The 23,346-nt window shown below is 41.1% G+C and overlaps 1 protein-coding gene across 9 annotated transcripts in view; it reads left to right on the forward strand.

Annotated features, from left to right (window-relative positions):
* The window catches only part of ELMO1 (engulfment and cell motility 1), a 490,805-nt gene that overhangs the window by 121,114 nt on the left and 346,345 nt on the right, over positions 1-23,346 (forward strand). For all 9 annotated transcript variants that reach the window (XM_031455196.2, XM_031455188.2, XM_031455189.2 and 6 more), the window contains exon 5: positions 23,075-23,125. In XM_031455196.2, coding sequence (XP_031311056.1) covers positions 23,075-23,125 — 51 coding nt within the window. The remainder of the gene's footprint in view (positions 1-23,074; positions 23,126-23,346) is intronic.

The raw sequence follows: 23,346 nt of genomic DNA on the forward strand, positions 1-23,346 counted from the left end.
AAATAATTCATTACGCAGAGGATCAGAGAGTAATGCAGTTTTAAAGTTGGTGTTACCATTTTTATTTCCATTGTAGCAAACAACAGCCTGTAAGAACGAAACTGTAGCTGTGAAAGATAATTTACCCCAAATTGTGCAGTAGTTCAATTCTGAGAAAGAGAGTTTTACTTGATTTCACCCTGACGGATCCATTAATATTCATGTGCTCACCCATCTTCAGTTCTTTAGTCCAGGCAGGCTTGGCTCTGTGGAAGCAGTGGTCATAGAAGAGTAGAGAGAATTCTAGGCTTAAATACATGCTTTAAAGTTTCCATGAAGGAAAATATGGGCAACCGACTTCAAAACCTTGTTGGCATTCTCTCCCCGCGACCCCCCCACACTCTTTTTCATTAGATGAAGGAGAAGTTTATGGTAGTCACACTCCACTGTGCTGACACATTTTTTCATAACCGAGGAACAATTAAATGCCAGTGTTTGCAGCTGGAGTTACAGATACATACAGTGAAAGCAAGTTACTAAGAGCAAAGGTTGTAGCAAGAATCTCGGCCAACAGGAAAAGCACTTTGGAATTTGGCATATTGTGTTTACTATGTCTTAGCCCTTTCATCTTCCATAATAAAAATCGCATAGACTGAGTGTCTTACAAACAGCAGATCTGGAGTCTGGAAGTTCAAGGTGAGGGTGCTGGCAGATTCAGCGTCTGGTGAGGGGATGCTTCCTGATTCGGCCATCAGGTCCTTGTGCCCTCATCAGGCAGACAGAGAGAGGGAGCTTTTATAAGGGCACTAATCTCATTCACGAAGGCTTTCTCATGACCTAATCACCTCCCGAGGCTACACCTCCCAATACAATCTCACGTTGGGCATTAGGATTTCACTCCTGAGGGCTAGGATCTGACTTTTGAGGGGACACGAACATTCAGTCTGTAGCAGGACACCACATGTGAACCAAGAATAGTTTACTGTCATCCCCTAGATTTTACATTTTGAGATTTTCCAAGTCAGGGACCAAAAGATTATTAATATTATTACGATTTACTTTAAGGATGTATTGGATTTTTCCCAATTCAGTAGTCAAAGACAAAAGGCAGGGGTTGAGCCAGGGGCAGGATGATAGCCACTTCGCATCCCTGTGTATTTGGTTCCTGGGATGTTGTTTGGGATAGAGTGGCAGGTACTACTCCTGGGTTCCCTCAGCGACAGGTTTCTCGACCTGTCAAGCCCAACTTGTAAAAACTGAAATGTATCTGCACACCTGCACATATACACACATGCCTCAGACTGTCCCAGCTTCCCTCAGGAGCCATCCAGCCCTAGCACTGGGCTTCAGCCAGCTGTTTCCTTTTCTGGGGATGTCACCCCACCTCCCTCCTGGTGCCTTTGCTCTTAGTGACTCAAGCTAAATTGGCATTAGGCTTTCTGAAGTATCTAAAAACATTTTTGAGGTGTTTTTAGAATATTCTAATTAGAGTTTGGGAATTGGAGGGGAGCTATCATTTAAAATCATTTGGTGCTTTTCCTCTAGGACTTGGAAGAGTATATGCTTATTTCACGATGAAGAAAAAAAAAAAGACTGTCTAAGTTGAGTCATACAAATGAGAGGGAGCAGGAGAGAGGAGGGTACTGACTGCCACCAGCATTACTCAGATGTCAGTGGGTTTTATGACATGTTATTTAATGTTTACCACTGACTGTTGGGTAGAGGCTATAACAAGATGATTACACAGACAGCTAACTTTTTTTTTTTTTTTTTTTTGCTTAGGCTCCCTAGCTTGTGTTTGGTAAGATACAACCGCTTCTGGAATTGCAAGCAAAGATAAATACCGGAGGTCATGGTAATTCCATGTTCTCCAGTTCAGCTATTAAACCAATGAATAGATTGACTCAAGTACTGAAACATTTAACTGTGTAATGCTCAGATACAAAATAAGTGGCACACGGGTTTCATCCGAAGGCAAGCACTTGTTTACCAAAAATGACCCTAGAAATACCAGGACAGCCCTTCTAAACAAAACTAACAAGAGTGAAAAACAACAACCCGTTATCAGTAGAGGCAATGAGTTCTGAGGATGACTTTATGACACTTATATTGTGTTCCAAAGCCAGAAAGCTAGTTGTAAATTTCCTAAGCACAATCCCATGCATGTTTCTTTATACTCCGGGGATGTGGTTTATTTTTGAATAGCTACTGGACTATGGTTCTCAAAGTTTTAAGATGGAAACACAACATATACCGTGTGTGTGTGTCAAAGGTAACACAAAAAAGTCATGAAACAATAGTCACCATACTACTCATGCTACTGGAAATGCCTTTCTGTTGTGGTTGGTTTTAGTCTTTTACTTACAATTTTGTTTTATATTTTTAAAATGTTTGCTAGGACCTACCTGGGTGACTTCATGACTGATACTGATTGTTATCCCCAGTGTGAAAACCATTTCGTTTCACTTTCTGCTCTATGAGGTCACAAAGTTAGGTTTCCATCCCAGTGTCTAGAACAATTCTCAAAAAAAAAAAAAAAAAAAAAAGAAGGAATGAATGCCCACTACAATAGTAGATCAATGATCAAAGGACAGACTTGAAGGATAGGCATGAACAAAAGGAAGACAAGAAATAAAAGAAAGATACAAAGTTTGGTAGAAAGACTGGGGAGAGGACTAAGGAAGGAGATCTTGTTTGCACTCAAGAGAGGTAGTGGGTCTGCAACTGTTTTCTGGATGTGACACTCTGTGACATTGGGGGTCTAGGATGCCCACTCTTTCTACTGTGATCAGCATTAAGTTACGGTGATAACGACTGCATGATCATTTCTTTTTGATCTCCGCCATTCCAGTTATCTATTTTTGCATTAAAACACTCCAGATTCAGTAATATAAAACAAAACCCCATTATCAGTGGCGATGATTAGTTACACTCGCTGATTCCCTGGGTCAGGGATTTGGACATGGTGCAAGGATGATGGCTTGTCTCTGTTTGATGATGCCTACAGTCTCATCTGGGAAGACATGAATATCTGGGGGCTGGAATCATTTGGAAGCTTCTTCACTCATGTACCTGGCTCCTGGGCTAGGGTGACTCAAAGGCTGGGTTCAGCTAGCATTGTGAACTGGAGTGCCTACCTGTGGCCTTTCCTTGTGGCGTCCTCACAGCATGGTGGCAGCGTTCCAAGAAGCTCCCTGAGAGGGCACTTCCTGAGAGCCAGTGGTCCAAGAGAACCAAACAGAAGCTGAGTGGCTCTTTATGACTTAGCCTTGGAAGTTTTGTAGAATCTCCTGCTGTACCCTGCTGCTGAAAGCAGTCATAAGCCTCACCAGATTCACGTGGAGAAGATACGTACCCCTCTTCTCCATGGAAAAGTGGCAAAGAACTTTGGAGCTTTTGACTAAATTCCCAGATGCCTTTCTCTCTCAGGGAAAAGCCGTTAGATAGATTTGCTATTTTCCATGAGATATCCAGAGATTAAGCTATGTCTTCTACTTTTGCTAGATTTCAACTTTTTAAGCTAAGAGGAAGAAGAAAAGATAGTTAAAGGAAGACAAATAGAAGGAAATTTACATCATTTAAAGGTAGAGCAGCAATGAGATGATTTTCCATGTTGATAAAGGATGCAGGAGGAGGAAAGATTTATTGCTTCTGTTTCTGAAGGGTGGAGAAGGAAGACTCATTGGGTAAATTGAGCAAGTGTTCACAGGACTTTAGAGGGAATTTCTTAGGTATTTTGATGTTTACACCTTCTTCTGAGTATAATTTTGGGAAAATTGGAATAGGAAATTTTGGGCAAATTGGAAAGGGAAAGCTTTAGAAGATTACAGTTAAAAAATAAAAGTGAGTGCTTTGTTACCATTAACTGCACTTGTAAACTAGTAACTACTCTTTGTTTTTCAAAGACAGTCTTGTGCTTGGTGCTGTGGCAAAAGAGAAAGCTGCAAAATACCTGGTGTTTTCATTTCAGTCCCATCAAGTCTCTGGGACTGGTGTCGATCAAGTTAACTTTGGTTATGAAGCATTCTTTAGTCACTCTTCAGTCTTACAGGGGAAAATTACAAAAAACAAAATGAAACAAACAAACAAAAATTTAAAGTGATTCACTGTGGTCTTACCTAAATTTTCCATTTCATTAAGAGATGAATAAGAAGGGATGGCTTCCTCCTCCATTTTTTAAAATGTATTTCTTCTCTTTTCCCATTCTTTCTCTGTTTCCTGATGTTTATTTTTTTCTTCTCCTGTGGCCCCCCCTTTTTTTCCTGCTGATCCTTCCTTCCTTCTTTCCTTCCCTCCCTCCCTCCTTCCTTCCTTCCTTCTAATTATCGGCGGACTTTAGTTTTCCTTCACTCCATCTTTCCTCACTACCATCTCTTGTTTTAGGTTATTAGCCATCTTTTAAAAACTGTCTCTTCCTAGTCTCTGTTCATCTACTTTTCTTCCTCTTTTTGTTCAGATGCCCTTTTTCTTGCAACTTTAGACTTGTAGGCTAGTGCAGATTTTTAGATATATAAAAAAAAATCAGATGCCACTTAACTAATTTAATGCAACTTATGTAAAACTTTTTTTTCAATATCTGTTGCTCCTAACCAAACAGATAGATATAAAATATCAAATTTCATTTTAAAAATTTACAGATTAATCACATTGATATATTAGAAGAAAAAGAATAAAAATTGTTCTAATGATCAGGATTCTAGTACTCAGAGAAAACCACTGACGTTTTAGTATATACACTTCCAACATATGTGAGTTTGGGTGTGCATTTGTTTTGAAAATGGAATCATAGCATATACATTCTTGCATAATTTGCATTTTAAATTTTAACTTAGTGTCTAGTAGGCATCTTAACATGTTGGTTAGTAACTCTTCCCACTTCACTGCATAATGAAGATTAAACAGGGTAATGCTGACAAAACACTATGCCAGGCTTAGCCCATGGTCATCCATCCGTGAGTCATATTTCCTATTTATTTGTCAAACTTTCTTAATGGCTAAGAAGTATTCAACTTGGTTTTTAAATCAATTCTTTTTGTTTGGATTTTCAGATTGTTTGCCTTTTCTCTCTCTTCCTCTCTCTTTTTGTTTGTTTTTGTTTTTGTTTTTAAAATAATGCTGAAGTATCCATTCCTCAAACTGAATCTTTGTGTAATGCCAGAAAATATCAATAGAAGTTGAATGATGAGTCAAGCTGGGTCGTCCTGACTTGTGTAGCTGCCGCTACCCTGCGTGCCAGGCTCTTTCACAGGCAATTCATTTAAGCCTTTAGGGCTCCCAAGGGTCTTGGGGTGGGGGGAGATTTGAAGCTTTAGGTCACACAGCTCTGAACTGAAACTGAGATCTTCTATATTATTGCAAAGAAGTTTCCATTTCAGGAGATTTTAGAGATGGTTCAAGTCTTCAGAAATATCTGATTTTTCTGGCCTTTTAAAGGTTTATTTTGAACTATTTCAACATGAATAAAAAATCAACATAAAGTGTAATAATGGCTTCATTATTATTAACTTAAGCTACCAGGTTAAGTTGACTTTAGGCAGACCTCCATGTGAAGCATTTCATTTCCTCCATCCTTGTGCATATATTTACACTTCTTATAAACGTGTCATTGACCGGGAAGATTGTACTGTTTTATTTTAAATCAGGCATGAATCCACCCACTCAAGTAAAATCACCTAAGCAAGTTTCCTGCTGCGGCACCTGAGTGCCTGGTTCTTATCCGATCAGGGATAGTTCAGGCTTCTTGGCGTGGGCACATGTCAGTTTCAGATAACAGGGGAAGGCTGAATTTTATTCCTTTCTGTAAGTTTTGAGTGCTCTTTGCCTGACCTCCAATACTGATTATGAGGACTGAGTTGAGATTAGATGTTAGTCATACAGATTTCAAAGAAAAAGTGCCCTGTTGTTCCCTTCCAAGCACCTGGAGAAACTCCTGAGATTTCAAGTTTAGATCTTGAAGGTTACTACTGACAGCTTCATACCTGGGTATTGGAGGCAGAAGTCTAAGATGGTCCCCAAGATTCCCACCCCCTACTGAGGCATGCCCCATGTCATCCCCTCCTCCTGAGTGTGGTCTGGACCTGTGAATATGATGGGATGTCACTCTTGTGATTATGTCACACTGTATGTCGAAGGGATTCGCAGTTGCAGTTGAAGTACCTTGACTTTGGGTTAATGAAAAGGGGGATTATCCTTGTGGACGTGACTTAATCAGATGGGCCCTTTACCAAAGGTGAAACATTAAAGAGATGCTCTCCTGTTGGCTTGGAGAAGAGCAACCTCTCGGAGCTGAGAGTGGACCCTGGTCAACAGCTGGCAAGGAAATAGGGGTGTCAGGGAGTGGGATCTTAGTCATAAAACCGCAGGAAACCAATGCAATGACAACTGAAATGAACTTGGAAGTGGCCTCTGAGTTCCTAATAAGGATGTGGCCTTCTGACACCTTGATCTCAGCCCTGTTGGACCCGACCAGAGGACCCAGTTAAACTGTGCTACACCCCTGACCTTTAGAAACTGCGACATCATACTTTTGTTTAAGCTTCGAAGGTGTGGTAGTTTGTTACGCAGCAATAGAAAATGAGCATATTGTGTGAATGCATCCAGATTTCCTCTACATTAAGATAACAAAAGCAAACTGAATGTGGAAGCTTAGTATATTATTGTAATGATCATCCATAATACCAGATATTGAATTTTTATGTTAATAAAAAAGCTTCATGATTCCTGCTGATTACCTTTATAAAATATACATTTACAAACCTAAGCTCATAAAGCATGTTAATATTAATACAATACCTCTTTGTCTATTTTAGGTTCGGAGGCACCATCTGATGGATTTTTTTTTTTCCATTTCTAGAACAAAAAGATCCCATTATTTGAAAAACCACTGGCTTGGCTAATAGGCACTTTTTCAAAAGACTGCATTTTGGTTGTTTTAAGAATATAACTGTTGGCAGGGAAAAGAAGAACAGGATTGTGCAAGGCTAATTTATAGTCAGCACATTGTTTTTAAATACATGTTTATCTTTAATTGTTCCCTCATTACAAAGCAATGCATAGATGTAAGAAGTCCAACCGCTACTTTTGATTCAGACAGATGCATTTTGCACTAGTGATTTTCAGTTTTTTAAAGCAGAACTCAATTAAATAGTAATTTGAAACTTTTTAATCAAGCAATATTTCAAACATATGAAAAAAAGTACAAAAAAGGATACATTGACACCTATATACCCAATCATCTAGACATTAATAGAGGGGAACGTTTTGCCTGTTGCCTTAAAAAAGGGCAACCCAGCTACAGCCCTGCTGTATCATTTTTCCTGTCTCTGCTCCTATTCCTCCCTCTTCAGAGGTAAATACTAGCCTGAAATTGCTGTATATTATTCTCATGAATGTTTGATAGGTTTTCTGCATATGTATGTATTCATGAATAATGTAGAGAATTGTTTTGTGTTTTAAAATTTAAATTATCGGTTATCATATACTGAAGGTAACCTTTTGCAATTTAATTTTTTTCACCCAAATTTATATTTTTGAGATGGCTTATGAATAGTCTCATGGCATGAATAAAACACAGTTGATTAATCCAGTTTTCCACTGATAAGCATTTAAGTTTTTTTCCCCCAATTTCAGGATCACAAATAGTACTGTCATGAATATCCTTGTTCCTGTACTCATGTGACCCCATTTGAAAGTTTTTCTAGACTAGAATATAGAAAGCTGTTGGGTTGAATCTTTAACTTTACTGGAAGCTGCCAAACTGCTTTCCAGAGTGTTTCTGCTAGCCTAGTCCCACCCACAAAGTCGAGTTCCTCTTCCCTTCTTTTACCCAGTGCTCATGTCACAGTCCTGCTGAAGTTAGCCAACTGGATGGGGCAGGGTAGGGGTGGGCAGGGCGTACGACTTCTTGTGGCTTTAATTTGTATGTCCCTAATTGCTGAGGCTGAACCTGTTTCCTATGTTTGTTGTGTCTTCAGATTTCCTTTCTACGAACTGCCTGTACGGTCTTTGTCCAACAGTGGGAGGGGAGTATTTTATTCCCGTTGATTCAAAGGAGTTCTTTATAGGATATGGACACAGTTCTTTTTTGCATATCTCCACCTAATCCATAACTGTTTAGTCTTCTTTGGTATCAATTGTCAAACAGAAGTTAATAAAATCATTTAATATTATCAGATAGATCACTTTTTTCTTATATTTCTTGGGCTTCTTATGTTTTGTTTAAAAACACTTCCTCCAGCCATGTATCATAGCGGTATTCTCCTTTGTTTTCTCTCAATAGTTAGAAAGTCTTGATTTTCGTATAGGGTCATTAATCCATTTTGAAAGTGTGTTTGTATTAGGCAGGGATCTAACTGTATCTTTTTTCTTCTAGCACTTTTTATTGAATAATTCATTGTACATCTTCCCAGTCCCATGATTTACATTGTCACTCCTGTAGGGAGTCAAGTTTTTTTTAATATAGGCATCTCTGTGGCTTTCTGTTTTGTTCTTTACTGTACTGCTTTGAGCACTTACAACTCAGTAACAAGACTTGATGTTTAGTGGGATGAATCTGTCTTCTTTTTCTTTATCAAAATCACCCTAAGTAGTCTAAGTCTTTTACTCTGCCTTGTGAATTTTAACATTGGTTTGTCAAATCCTGTTAATATTTTGATTAAGGTGGAATTAATTTATGGATTAATTTATGGGGAAAATTGCTTTCATTAGCATATTATCTATCTCATCCATGAAAACAATGTGTTTTTCCATTTATTAGAATATCCCTTAACATTTTTCAATCAAGTCTTATAATTTTTCCCTCAATGTTCTTGTATATTTTAGTGAGATGTATACCTAGGTACCTAATACTTTTGTATCCATCATAAATTGTATCTTTTAAAAACACTTCCATGGTTCAGAGCTATCTTTGTACAATTTATTGAGTGTTTGCTGTGTACAAGACTTTCTGTTGCAATTAAACAATTTCTGCAAATACACTAAGGTGTATTTATCAGTGTATTCCCTTTTTTTAAGGTTAACAAAATTAAGTATCAGAGAGATTAAGTAACTTGAATATGCTTGTGTATGACTAATTGTACAGCCTGAATTTTAACTTAGTTTTATCTAAAGCTTTACCTTTTGCTAAAAGTCTTCCCTTTTAAATCAGCTAATGTTTCTCTGATGCATGTCATCTTGTTTCGCAGTATCTTTTTATAGTAAAAAACCCAAAATCTCATTATAGAATCTCTGTGTGAGAAAGGCATTTATGTCACTGAGTAGATGCCCTTTCATACCCATTAGTTAATTCATCTGGATAGACACACTTATGGCAGAGAATAAGGCTATAAAGGAAATGTTTCCGATACTTATCTTTGGATCAGCTCTTATGGAAAAAACGTCCTAATTGACTTTGTGTGGTCTTTTTCTTGCTCACTACTTCACTAGTCCTTAGAGGAATTTAGGGTCAGTCCTCCCAATTAGACAGACAGCTTCTAGAGGCAAGGTTTAGATGTCCCAGTGCAGGATAGGGGCTCCAGTAAAAAAGGAGGAGCAAAGCTAAGATGTAGATGAGCTTTTTAATACCTTTAATGTTTTTTTAAATTGTGGTATAATTGGCATAACACTATATTAATTTCAGGTGTGCAACATAATAATTGGACATCTATGTACATAGTGAGATAATCAACACAAAAAAGCTAGTTAACATCCCTTACCATCCATACTTACAGATTTTTTTTTCTTAGCAACTTTCAAATACGCAATACAGTATTATTAACTACAGTCACCATGCTGTGACATCCCCATTACTAATTTGTTTTGTAACTGGAAATTTGTACCTTTGACTCACTCCCTTCATTCATTCTGCCAACCCCATACTCCGAGCCTCTGGCAACCACCAATCTAACCTGTTCTCCATATCTGTGAACTCGGTTTTTATTTGCTCTTTTTTAAAGATTCCACATGTGAGTGAGATATACGGTATTTATCTTTCTTTGCCCACTTATTTCACGTAGTATAATGTCCTCAAGTTCCATCCATGTTGCTGCAAGTGGCAGGATTTTCTTTTTTCTCGTGGCTGAATAATATTTCATTGTATATATGTGTACCATGTTTTTTTTATCCATCCATTCATCAATGGACACTTAGGTTGTTCCCATGTCTGGGCTATTGTAAACAGTGTAAAACAGGACTGCATATATCTTTTCAAGTTAGTGGTTTTGTTTTCCTCAGATTAATACCCAGAAGTGGAATTGCAGAGTCATGTGGTAGTTTTAGTTTTAACTTTTTGAGGAAACTTCATACCATTTTCCATAGTGGCTGCACCAATTTACATTACCACCAACAGTGCATAAGGGTTCCCTTTTCTCCCTATCTTTGCAAACACTTGTTACTTTGTATCTTTTTGATAATAACCAATAAAAAGATCTGTGAGGTGATAGCTCATTGGGGTTTTGATTTGTAGATCCCTGACAATTAGGGCTGTTGAACATCTTTTCATGTGTATCTTCGTCATTTTTCTTTGGAAAAAATGTCTATTTAGTTTCTCTACCCATTTTTTTCCATCAGATTCTTTGTGGGGGTTTTTTTGGGGGGGGTTGTTGTTTTGGATTTTTTTTTTTTGCTATTGAGTTGTATGAGTTCTTCATGTATTTTGGATATTAACCCCTTATCAGCTACATGATTTGTAAATCATTTATAAATAATTTTCTCCCATTCAGTATGTTGCCTTTTCATTTTATTGACAGTTTCTTTTGTTGTGGAGCAACTTTGATGAAGTCCCACTTGTCTGTTTTTCACTTTTATTGCCTTTGCTTTTAGTGTCAAATCTAAAGAGTCCAAGACCCAGGTCAAGGAGCTTACAACCTTAGTTTTCTTTGAGGAGTTCTGCGGTAATACTTTCAAAGTTTTGACTGTTTAATTCCCTCCTCTTTCATTTATCATCCATACTAACTCCTCTAGAAGAGTCTACTTAAACTCTGATTTGGCTCCTGGTATGAGGAGAAAGAAAAGATAAGGTAGAAGGAAGGAACCTCTAATGGGATTCAAGCTAAATCCCATATTTTCTCTACAGTGAACTGCTGGGGACTTTCACTTCCAGCACTGAAGCCAGGTCTGGCTTTTCTAAGGCCTGTATCTGGTATTTTCTTATAACTAGGCCCTTCCTCTTTGGGCCTGAAACAGGTGAATTTCTGGGTGAGGTTCTGGATGGTCTCATGAGCCTCAGAGCTCAGCTGTAGCTGTCTGGGGCTGCTTAAAACTCTGCTTCTGTGTTAGCGCAGCCTGATGCTGTGGCTTAGGTGAACAGGATGGTGGAATGTGATTCACTTCCATTCAGGACGTTATTGAGGACACGTGGTTTGATAGTGGAATATAAGCAAGCGTATCTCAGTTCTCTTTTTTTGAAAAGCAGTTAATGATACAAGTGTCTTGTGGTAGGTGTGAAATAAATATTCATTGGTTGACTGAAGGTTGTAGACTAGGAAAGGAAAGGAAAGATGGTCTTGAGATTTATTTGCACAGTGGAAGAAAGAAAGGGACCATATTTCTCTCTTTGGAGACATAAGTGGTGTTCAGTTTTAGTTTACAAATATATTCTTCTTGTTGCTTCAGATCTTATTATGATTAAAATATCCATTCCAGTCACTCAAGAAGTATGCATTGAGCATGTTTTACCTACGAGGCACTGTTCTAGACACTGGTGATGAGCAAAACATGAAGATGCCAACTCCTCTAGTGCATGTGATCTCACGGGTGTGGATGGGGGCCATACAGGAAATTAAAAAAAATGAACAAGGTATTTCTCTTCAGATTGGGTAAGTGCTCTGACGAATATAAATGGGGTCGCATGATGAAGAGATGGGGGCAGAGTGTGATGGGCATTGCTACTGAGCTTAGTCTGCTAAGCTAGCCATGTAATTTAAGTTCAAGAATGGGTCAGAAATATGACTTGACTTGGTTTAAGTTTCCAAGTAAACAGAATAAATGAAATAAGACTACAGGAGGGTGGACATGGTTTCCAGAACTGGGGGGGCTTGAGACCCTTCTTCCTCCAGTTATATGAACTCCAAGAAACAAACTTATACTCTGAAGCTGTAATTCTGCTGTCAGGGTTTGTGCTACCCAAGATTAATGTCTGGATTCCTGATCTTCACCCTGGGGCTGTGCCAGCTCTGGGGCAATCAGCATCTCTCTGCAAGGCCAGGGGTGTCCATCCGTGGCCAAGATTGTTGTACGGCATCAGGAAATGGCTCTCTAAAGACGTGACATTTGTGCCAAGACTTGAGAATAACTAGTAGGTGGATCCTGTCCTTGCAGGAAAAGGCACAACCAGTACGAAAGCTCTGAAGCACGGAGAGCTTGGTGTGGTAAGGAACAGAAGGGAACAGGGTAGTGAGCTGGGGAGTGGCAGAGGGTCAGATATGATTGTGGAGGTTCCTAAGGCCACATCAAGACTCTTTTCAACCATAGTAGGAATTTTTTCTTCTAAGTACAATGGAAAGCTACTGTTTTAACCTGAGATCCATGAACTTGTATAGGAAGAAAGTTACAACTGTGTGAAAATATACATCCTGCATTATCTCAGTTGTGAATGTAGGCAACAGGCCACGACAGTATAAACAGTACCTGTGCTGATGTTACCAGTAGAAATCATGGATGTTTCCCTGTATTGCTGTTATTGCAGTGATCTCAAAGTGTCACTTATGATCATTGCACTAATTAGAATTTACACTAGTTATTAGAGCTTATGATATCTTATTTCATGCATTAATAACGGCACTGGTAAACTACAGCCTGTGGACCAACTCCAGGCTACCGCCTGGTTTTGTAAATAAAGTTTATTGGAATACAGTCTTGCTCATTCATTTATGTATCATAGTTGCAGCAGAAACCTCCTTGCCCCACAATGCCTAAAATACTTACTATCTGACTCTTTCCGGAAAAAGCTGAAGCCTGCACTGATAATATTACTATGGTACAATTAAAATAAGCGGATAACTGTTGGTTTCTTTGCAAGCTTATGTATTTTATTTTATGGATTTAAAAGCATTATTCAGAGACGAGATCCTTGGGCTTCACCTGACTGCCAAAGCGTCCATAACCAGGGGGCAAAAAGAAAGCACAGAGAATCCCTGGGCTGCAGTGTCTCGGGCAGGGGAATGAAATGGCTTGGCCTGTGTTTCCTCTGCCTGAGCTTCTATTTCCCCTTCTTGATCTGGCAGATTTTCCATATTTTCAGTACCCAGTACCAAAGCCGCTTCTTCTTTATGAATGATGTATCGAGTCCCTGTCATGTGCCAGGCAGGCCTTCATTAACACTGCCTTATTTAATCCCCATGACAACACCATACGGTCTAGGTGTGCTGGTCTTCATGAAGCAGTGAGGGAGGCCCGGAGATGCCCAGATAATTTACCGAATATTCACTGAGCACCTGCTATGAGCTGGGCTCTGTGCCAAATGCCCAGGTGACAAAGCTGTCAGTGGCGATGCCAAGGTTTGAATCAGGCCCATCTGATACCACCCGCAGGTTATGTTCGAGACGCCACGTGACACCACACTGTCTCTTTGAAGCCAGCCGGCAAGCTCGGTGACTCCTCCTTCTCTGGTGCTTGCACCACTTTGTTCCACGGCTCTCCTCTGCTGTAAAGGTTACATCTCGTTCTCGTTCCGTAGTCTGTTGTTTGCGTTGGCTTTGCCTGGAACAAGCCATGAAGTTGCTATTTCCCCAGTTGTAGCAGCATCCTCAGTGATCCCTGCCGATGCCACTGGAATGGCCCATTAAAATCTTTTCTCTCTCTCTTTTTTTTTTTTTTAAAGCATGACCTTCTTTCCTGTAAGTGTAGCTCTCTTCTCCAGCACTCTGTGGATTTCTGAGACCACAGCCTCTAATTTGCCCATCACAACCCAGGTTTAAACATTTGCACATGTTATTTGATTGGGGAGTGGGTTAAAATTGATGGCAGTGAGAGGGCCTGGTGATGAAGTCTCTTATCTCAAATGGGTGAAAAAAAAATGGGACTGTAGGAAGAAGCTGGTTCAACGTGGGTCATCCCAGCTTGTGCAGGTCCTTTTATCCAGAACCAGGAAGGTTGCTTTCTCCTCCTAGAAGTATAGCCAGTCTTTATTAGCAGGGCTGGGCAAATACTCACAAGTAAGCATTTTTCTTACTTTCTTTTCTTTTTTTTTTTTTAAGTTGCAAGTGAAGAGCATCATTCACGTGATTATATATCTGGGCACCAGCATGTTTTCAGTGTATACACACACATTACATTCCATCAATTTGGACTCATACTGCAATACTGTTTTGCAATGTACATTTTTTACTTGTCAACTAAAAAAAATAATGCAGGAGGCTGCAAATAAGAAAAGAGTTAATTTGGAGTCTTAAGAATTGCTACTTGGGAGACATAGGTTGGGGTAACCCTGAAAGAGTGTTCGGGGGAAGAGAAAGAGTCAGGGGCTCATAAAGACAAAAAGCCGTAAGATTGTTAAAAGTTGCCTGGTGAGAATTGTGATCGACTCTGATGTGAATCAGAAAATATTTGTCCTTAAGGAACCACAGGTTGTTTTAGGATAAGGGTCCAATAAGGAGATAGACTATCAGGATCCGATAAGTATCTTGAATTTCCGGCAGGTGTTCTGGATGCCTTCATCAGGTCAAAAGGTCGGATTCCAACCAGGCTGAGATGTGCATAGGTCATGCTTCCTTAAAAGCCGCGAGCTCTGTTTTAGAGGCTCTCTTAGCAATACCGACTCCATTTTTATTTTCCTTTCACAGACCTTACAACGCAGTGTGACATGTTCTCGTATTATTATTATTTTTTGTTGTTCTCGTATTATTAAACATTCTTTCAAACCAGCACTTTAATGGCTATATTATGTCATTGGCCTGCATTACCACCTTTTTAAATTTTCCTTCAGATTAAGTGGCATTTGGAAGACTTGGTATATCAGTCGGGGTTCAGTTTGGATACAGAAACCATATTATGATTTGAACAGGGAAAATTTAATTAAAAAATCGGTAGCTAGTGGATGTTGTTAGCTGCAAACAAAGGGTTAAAAAAGGACTCTGGGGGTCCCCAGAAGAAGCAGCTGCAGCACAGTAGCTGTGGCCCCTGGTCTGAAGAGGAGTGACTCTTGAAGAACTGAAGACCGAGAGAGGGCACTGCCCCTTCCCCAGGGCCCTTCAAAGAGGGCGTGGCTACCGCCCGACATCCCGGCATTGGCAAGGATGTGGGCCTGTGCAGAGCTGTGGGAGTGTGTCTGCTGCTGGAAGGTGGAGTAGGGAGAGTTGCTTAGATGGGGCTTCTGGTAAGAGGAGGGGGGCCTGAGGGTGGATGAGGCCTGAGGGCTTCCACACTGAATGACAGTAATAATAATAATAATAATCCACACTGAATAATAGTAATAACAACAACAACAACAACAACAACAACAATAATTATATGGTGGATCATTGAAAGAGATTTATTGACTTTCTACAACCAGGCAGGATCATCCCCATGGTCTCTTGGTGAATTTTAACCTTCTCTCAGACGGCAAAGGGGAAATGCTTGCAGGGTCCAGCTCCAGTATACAAAGTTGGGCCAAGAATGTTGAGTTTTGGGTTGAGTGGCAATAAATGAATAACCAGAATACTTGGACTTGCCTTTAGCTTTATTTTGCTGTTGTAAACAATGCTGCAGTGGACATCTTTTGTAAAGTGTCTGCATCCTTGATGTTTCTGTAGGAAGAGTTCAGAAATTTGATTTTGATTTTTAAGGCTTTTGTTAAACATTTCAAAATCACCCGTGAAAAATGTGTCTCTGTTTACTGTCCTTCAAGTTATGTGTGGGAGGAGAGGCAGATCCTTTTTTATCATAGAGCTTACTTACTAGCTTTTTGGTTCTTGGGTTCATCTACTGCGTTGTTAACTTGGAGACTGGAGATGCTCAGAGCTAGTGGTCTCGAGGTTGGAACCTGGGGTCTAACTTAGTAAGTGCCAAGCCCTGCAGTGATGGGAGGCTGCCATGTGATGCTGGAACCCTCCACCACCTTGCCCAATCTCCTTAACTTCCTCCCTTTCCATTCTAATTCACCGCTGCTGACAGAATCATTTCTCTAAAACATCCCCTTCATCATAATTCTCCAAAGCCTTCAGTATTTCCTCTTGGTTTATTGTATTGAGAAGAAAAGATATTCGAAGAGAATTGACCTTGGGCTCTGGGCCCTTTGCCTCCATTCTGTTGATGAGGAAATTGAAATCAATGGACTTGCTCAAGGTCTCGTGGGAAGTCAGTCAGCTCAGCTCAACCTGGGGCTTCCTTTCTTCCTTCCAGTCCTGCACTTTCCAGGCTCCCAGCCCCCTGCGGGCCAATCGTCCTCACCCTCTTGTTCTCTCAGCACAGCACCCATAGTAAGAGAGTTTATGAATGCGTGTCCCCATCCTTTGGCACTCACTCTGTCTTCACTGGTGCTTGTCCCCCAGTCTGTGTTGCCAAAATCATCCCCCTCACCTTCTGTGCTCATGGGGACTGGCTACTCTGACTTCAAGGCTGAGTCCAAGACTCAACGTCTAAATAGTGACTTTGCATTACTTCTTAACAGATTGGACTCAGTCAATTCTTATCCTACGGTGTTGGAGGGACAGGGACATGGACTGGGTTCTACATTGAACTTTTGGTCCTGGGGCCTGGACACCAGGTAGAGGCAGGTGTATGCTCACTCCTGCCATATGAAGTTGACTGAGGAAGCAAGTGTCTTCTTCTGACTTCTAAAAGGGTGCCTCTTTCTTAGCAGCAGTGCTCATCTAATAGTGCATGTTCCTTTAAGATAAACATGTCCTTCTCCAGAAAAACATTGCTCTCTATCTCTGCCTTTTACAAGCAGTTGATTAAAATGCCAAGGGGAACAGGCATTCTCCTCCTGTTCCTCCCCGCAGGCTCACCACATCCCGTAGGCTCCCTGGGCTCCTGCGGGCTGTCTACCTGCTTCTCTCCGCTCCTTTTACCCAGGTCTTAGTACGGGTAGAAGGAGCGCAAAGCGTTCCTGTGGAACAGGCCCTCCCCCATCACGGTCTGTGTTTACACAGCACAGATTGAAAATGCTCGGTATCTTAACACCTGTCTCCTTGATCATCGTTTGGTTTGGGGAGTTGTGTGCTTGGGTGCTGTGAAAGATAAAATGACTAAATAAAAACAATACTTTAGAATAGAACCTAGTTAGGGGCATGAAAAAAGAGTGGAAAAGAAGTCAAATCCAGATTCTTCAATCCATGGGTGGTGATGAACTGCTAAAGCCCCATGGGGTGGGCAAGGGCAGGAGAGGAATTGGTCCTCGATGGTAAGGACTGCAGGGAAGGCCTGAATGTTAGGTAGGGGAAATGTGCCTTAGAAGACTTTGTCACCCTTTCTTCCTTATCCTTTTTTCTCACCCTCAGCCTTTTCCCCCTGGCTTTTGAGGGGTACAGATTTATTTTAGAGTATTTCTACCCTCCTCCTCAAATGTTAGACCTGTAGTCCTCCGTCTAGAGGCATTGCTCTGTAACCTAGCAACCAGACTGTCGTATGCTGTCCTCAGTTATTTCCTTCAGCCTGAAGATTCGAAGATCATGTACATAAAGGACAGAAGGGACCAGGTCTACATGCAAAATCAGTCTCTGGGATGACTGAGTAATGGATCTGAAGAACAGCTTTATTTCCTCATTATATTCCCAAAGTAAGGACCTTGTCATATCGAGAGAGAGAGACAGACAGAGAGAGGAGGAGAGGCAGAGCCAAGGAAAAGACCCTGGAGCTGCCAGGACTCATGGGGTCGTAAGTGCCCCCTCCCCCTCCGACCTTCTGCTTTCCGTGCTAAATAACAGGCAGAGGGGTAGAATTTGAAATTTTGGACCAGGGAATAATTCTTAATTTGTCTGACCAGATAGAAAGTTGGTCTACTGAGAAAAGCAAATTTCAGAGGGAAAAATATGACCACAGTGACATTTTTCTGCAGGATCTTGTTATCCAATCCACACAGAAGCCGAGTCACTGAGCTGATTCTGTGAGGAAACACAAAGCCGTCCTGTGGAGACGCCTGTGCCTGTCGGGGGCTGGCACAGTCTGGAGCTGCTGGGTCCGAGTAAATGCGACAGTGGGGCTGTAGCTGGCTCTCACTGGGCCCCTTGTCACTCTTCCCATACGTTGTGTGCTGTCAGGACATCTCTCTGCAGAAATGTTCTTTCTGCTGCTTTCTCCTCTTCATCTTGGAGGAGCTGGCATTAGCCTTGTTTGCCTTACTTTATTGCCTTGACATTCAGAATACTTAGTCTAAATGTGCTGTGTCGCCTTATGAATTAGACTGGGACGGCTCTAAACTTTATTGTGCATCCGAATTACTTGGAAGCCTAGTGGAAATGCAATGCCCCAGGCCCCTGAGTGAGTGGCTGTGGTGGGTGGGGGAGCCCTAGAAATCTGCATTTTAATACCTATGGTGCTTGGTGATTCTAAAGGCAAGGGTATGAAGACCCCATGAGAAACGGGATTGAAGGCAGGTTTCCCAGAAGAGGGCAGGGAGCGGTCTCTTGGCACTTGGTGTGCATGTGTACATTTTGCATTTTTGCACAATCCCCCTCTCCATCTGGAGGTGGTGGGTGTTTGCCTATTTTTTTTTTTATTCCTTTCCCCACATGCTTTTCTGTGTTATTTGATGATGTTCCTTGTCTGGCCTGAGAAAGGTGACCCTGACTCACTTGAATGCTGCTGGAGTGGTCCTGTTGACAGCTGCTTCCCAGGGGTGACCAACACAACCTGTAGATAAGACAGAGCTGGCCCTGGACACTGCCCACCGCGGTCAGGGAGAACAGCACCATGCCAGGTGGTGGCAGCGTCTCGGCAGGTGACCGTATCCGTCAGGGTTCAGCTAGAGGTGATGTTCAGAGGGTAGAGGGAACAAGGAAGTAAAATCACACACACACACACACATCCCTTATTGGATGCCTGGAGGATTGCATCAAGGAAGGCCCCTCTGAAACAGACGTAGGAGCCTGAGTATGAGAAAAGAGTGAGTGCCGGGTCCCCAGCCTTTGATGTGGAGCACGCCGTGGGGCAGACTTCCTCCTCAGCCACGCTGGTCTGCTGACAGAAGGGGCGTGCAGTTGCTAATACTTGTTACTCCGCTGGATATGTGCTGCCAACTTTAGGGTCCTAGACTTAGGATGACGTAGACAGTACTGTCATTTTTACTGTCAGATGACATACAGAGACTAGCTAGAAAGAAATCAGCATACACAGCAATGTGGTTTTGGGATGTTGTTTTTGCACTTAATAATAAACAGCTAAGTTTATTTTTTTTGGTGAGCATTTGCAACGTGCCTGCCACCGTTCTAAGCACTTTAAATGGATTACTTCAGTTAATCCTGAGAACAGCCTTAGGAGACAGGCGCTCTCCCTGTTTCACACAGGAAACAGCAGGCACGAAGGGCGGCTCCGTCACTTGTACCAGATTCCCCAGGTAAGAAGTGAAATGTGCGTCCAGTCGAGACTGTCCTACCTGGAGACCCAGCTTTTAAGTGATGCTCTACTCTGTCTGGATGGAATTTATGAAATTAGAGCAAGCATTTTCCTGTGTGGGCATCCCAAGTTGGGCATTCCTCAGAGAGCAAAAGGTGTCATGAGCCCGTGCACGAGACGTGGGATCCCGGTGCTTTTCCTGATAGAACAGTCTGATGCAGATGTCTGCTGAGGTCGGCCTCTTTCAGTTTGAGCCACCTTTCTGTTGGGATCTTAAAGTTTGTAATGCATGTATTAGTGGTTCTTCTACTTATCTTCTTTATTCTGAAATACAAAACACTGATTAAAAAACATTTTTGTCAGGGGAAAGGAAGAGACAGAGGGCAAATGAATTGCCGACTGAAAAAGCCCAGGCAGAAGGGATGGCCGCTACTCTCTGTGTGGTGGTCCCGGTCACTCTCATTTTTGAAACACAGCCCATATGTCACCTCTAGTTCTTGCTACATTCTCTGATCAGGGATATGTTCTTCCCATTTTAGGAAAGAGAAAACAGATCAGAGTGGTTAATTAGCTCGCACTGAGCACACACAGCTGGGGCAAGGCAGAGGGAATTTGAACCCAGCCCTGCCTGTCAATGGTTTTAATACTGTTTTTGTTTTAAACAAGCAATCCTTGAGACCCTTTTCTTCAAAGAACTCATACTTGGATCCCAGAAAGTCAGAAGTCAGCACTGCAGGAGTCAACATGGGGGCCTAGAGGCCACTAGCTTGATGTCACCCCGGTCATACTCCCACCTGGTGCCCCGTGCCCTGTGGGCAATCCCAGGGAACACCTGGGAATCTGCAGAGCGTTTATTCATACCACTCCTATTTCTTCCCTCTCATGAATGTTGAGCAGGTGATGAGCTCACCCCAGTAAAGAAAAATGCAAGACCTAGGTCTTCCTACCTTTTCCAGAGAGAGAGCCTCTGGGGTCAGCTCGTCCACTTCCCACCATGATGGGTTTGAGTCTGCCCTTCCCCTCCACAATGTTGGGCAGATAACTTATAATCTTGACAGCTTTGGTTCCTTATCTTTAAAATGAGCATAAAATTGTTATGATGGTTAAATAAGCATTCCAACAAAAACCCAAAAGCCCTCAGCCCGGTGCCTTTCAATAAATGTTTCTTTATTGCTTTTATTAGGAACAATCCCTCCCTGCTCCAAATTTCCATGAGGAGATATTATTGCTAAGCCTTCCTGGCTTCTTTAGAACGTCTTTCCCTGCTTGATTCCTTATCTGGGAGGAATAAACTGGGCCCCCTTTTCTTCTTGGGAAGAAACAGAGGAGCTAATCTGAGGGTTGATTTAGCTGTCTGCTGGTTCTCACATGAGCCCTGTTCTCCACAATCACTAATAAAGGAGATATTTTAGTTTTTTATCTTCTGACTCTCTTATTCTCAACCCATTTAGATCCTGAGCAGGAAAGAGGTATGCTATAGATTCCGCTTCCTTAATATTCTGTAATGAGTATTTTTGTGATCTTCCTCTCCATTCCTCAGAGTCACGGAATTTTAGAGTTTAAAGGAGGTTTTTTTTTTTTTTTTTAAAGGCTGAAATTCATTTCACCATCTCACACTCAGCCCCTGCCCGCGCACTTCCGGTCGTGAGGACCTTGCTTTCTCACAGGTAGTCCAGGATGTCTGGCTGGGGGTGGACTCGCCCTGGGAAGGTTTGGATCTGGCAGTATGGGACTGCCAGACCTGCCCGCACTTGGTATAAAATGTCCAAATTAGGTTTTCTTTGGGAGAGCGTATTGGCCTGAAGCCTTCTCCCTTTCAGATAATTCTTTCAGAAAATTAATTTTCCGGTAAGTAGTCAGAATTGGCTGAGAGAGAGAGTGAGTGTTCTGTGTGTTTTTGGCATCTCCTCCTGAGAAATTTCCCATCACTTCGGTGTGCCTGCTGCATCCTGAGCAAATTCTAGCTTGAGGCGTGTCTGAAGCAGTGCAGAATGACCCACAAGGTACTTTATTAGCCTCCTGGCCTCAGTGCTGGGGGTGGGAGGTGGGGGCATGCGGTGGTGTGACTCTCATAAGGTCACCTCCTGAAAGCTGAGCGTCGTGCGTACTCTGGTGGCAGAAAATAAAACTGCTAGTGAAATTCTACCTTCAGTGCCAAAGATGCTAAATGAAAGCTTTAAAACGCTCACCTCCAATGTACTTGCTGAGTGGAGATGGACTGATTTGGGATCTGCTTAGTTATGCTGCTTGTTCTTAACTTCAAGGCAGCGTGAAGTAGGAACCAGCAAATGTTGAGAAACCAGTTTCCTTTATAACCTTTAAAAAAACAGCTTTATTAAGATATAATTCATGTGCAAAGAAATTTCACCTTTTACAGTGTTCAATTCATTGGATTTTACTGTATTCACAGCTTTCTGAATCAATCAATTTTAAAACATTTTCATCACCTCGAAAAGAAACCCTGCACCCATTAGCATTCATTCCCCAGTCCTCCTCCCCCAGCCCCTGGGAACCACTAATTTGATTCCTGTCTCTATGAATTTGCCTCTTCTGATAAATGGAACCATGAAATATGTGACCTTTCTGTCTGGATTCTTTCACTTAGTGTGATGCTTTCAAGGTTCATCCCTGTGGTAGTGTGTATCAATACTTATGGCCTAATAATGTTCCATTGAATGGATTTACCACATTTTGTTTATTCGGTCATTTGCTGATGGACATTTGGGTTGTTTATACTTTTTGGCTATTATGAATAAAGTTTCTATGAACATTCTTTTTTTGTATGTATATGTATTTATTGAAGTATAGTCAGTTTACAGTGTTGCATCAATTTCTGGTGTACATCACAATGCTTCAGTCATACATGAACACACATACACTTGTTTTCATATTCTTTTTCACCATAAGTTACTACAAGGTATTGAATATAGCTCCCTGTGCTATACAGTATGAACTTGTTGTTTATCTATTATATATATGTGTGTGTGTGTGTGTGTATATATATATATATATATTAGTATCTTCAAATCTCAAACTTCCAATTTATCCCTTCCCACTCCTTTTCCCCTCAGTAACCATAAGTTTGTTTTCTATATCTGTGAGTCTGTTTATGTTTTGTAAATAAGTTTGTTAGTCTTTTTTTTAAGATTCCACATATGAGTGATATCATATGGTATTTTTCTTTCTCTTTCTGGCTTACTTCACTTAGAATGACAATCTCCAGGTCCATCCATGTTGCTGCAAATGGCATTATGAACACTCTTGTACAATTTTTCGGGTGGATGTATAGCTTCAGTTCTCTTGCGTGTATATGTAGGCGTGGTATTGCCAGGTTCCCTTAATAACCTTTGAAGATCTTTTTTTTTTTTTTTTTTTTTGCTACTCTTGGGCTCCATATTTTTCTTCTCTGAGTTTATCTTCATTTCCTCTGTGTTGAATGCTGTCCATGACTTGATATAAAGTTAATACATCTGAGACCCAGTTTAAAGTTCTTTGTAGAAATAATTAAAAATTACTCAAGTGAGAATAAACTGAATCGTATGGATGTTTATTATATAGAGTCTCTGCTGGATTATATTTGCCTTTGTTCTCTTCTTCCCAAGCTTCCACTTGAAGAATTCCAATGATTATTTTTTTTCTTTTCCAGAATCGTAATGAAATAAAAAATGGCACTATCCTTCGATTAACCACATCTCCAGTAAGTTGGTCTTTTTTTTTTAATAGCTTTGTAGTAAAGTCCTTGATCTCCAGTTCGTTATGCATGATTACGGGATATTAACTTTTCAGGGTGACTTTAGTGTGAAACAAAAGATCTTTGGAGTGTCCTCATTTTCTGAACTAGCAGGAATGCCTCCCCTTCTAGTTCCAATTACAGAAAAGGAAACTTCTGTTCCAGGTTAAGTGCAAATAAATTGACCT

This window comes from Camelus dromedarius, chromosome 7, assembly GCF_036321535.1.
Source record: "Camelus dromedarius isolate mCamDro1 chromosome 7, mCamDro1.pat, whole genome shotgun sequence".
NCBI lineage: Eukaryota > Metazoa > Chordata > Mammalia > Artiodactyla > Camelidae > Camelus > Camelus dromedarius.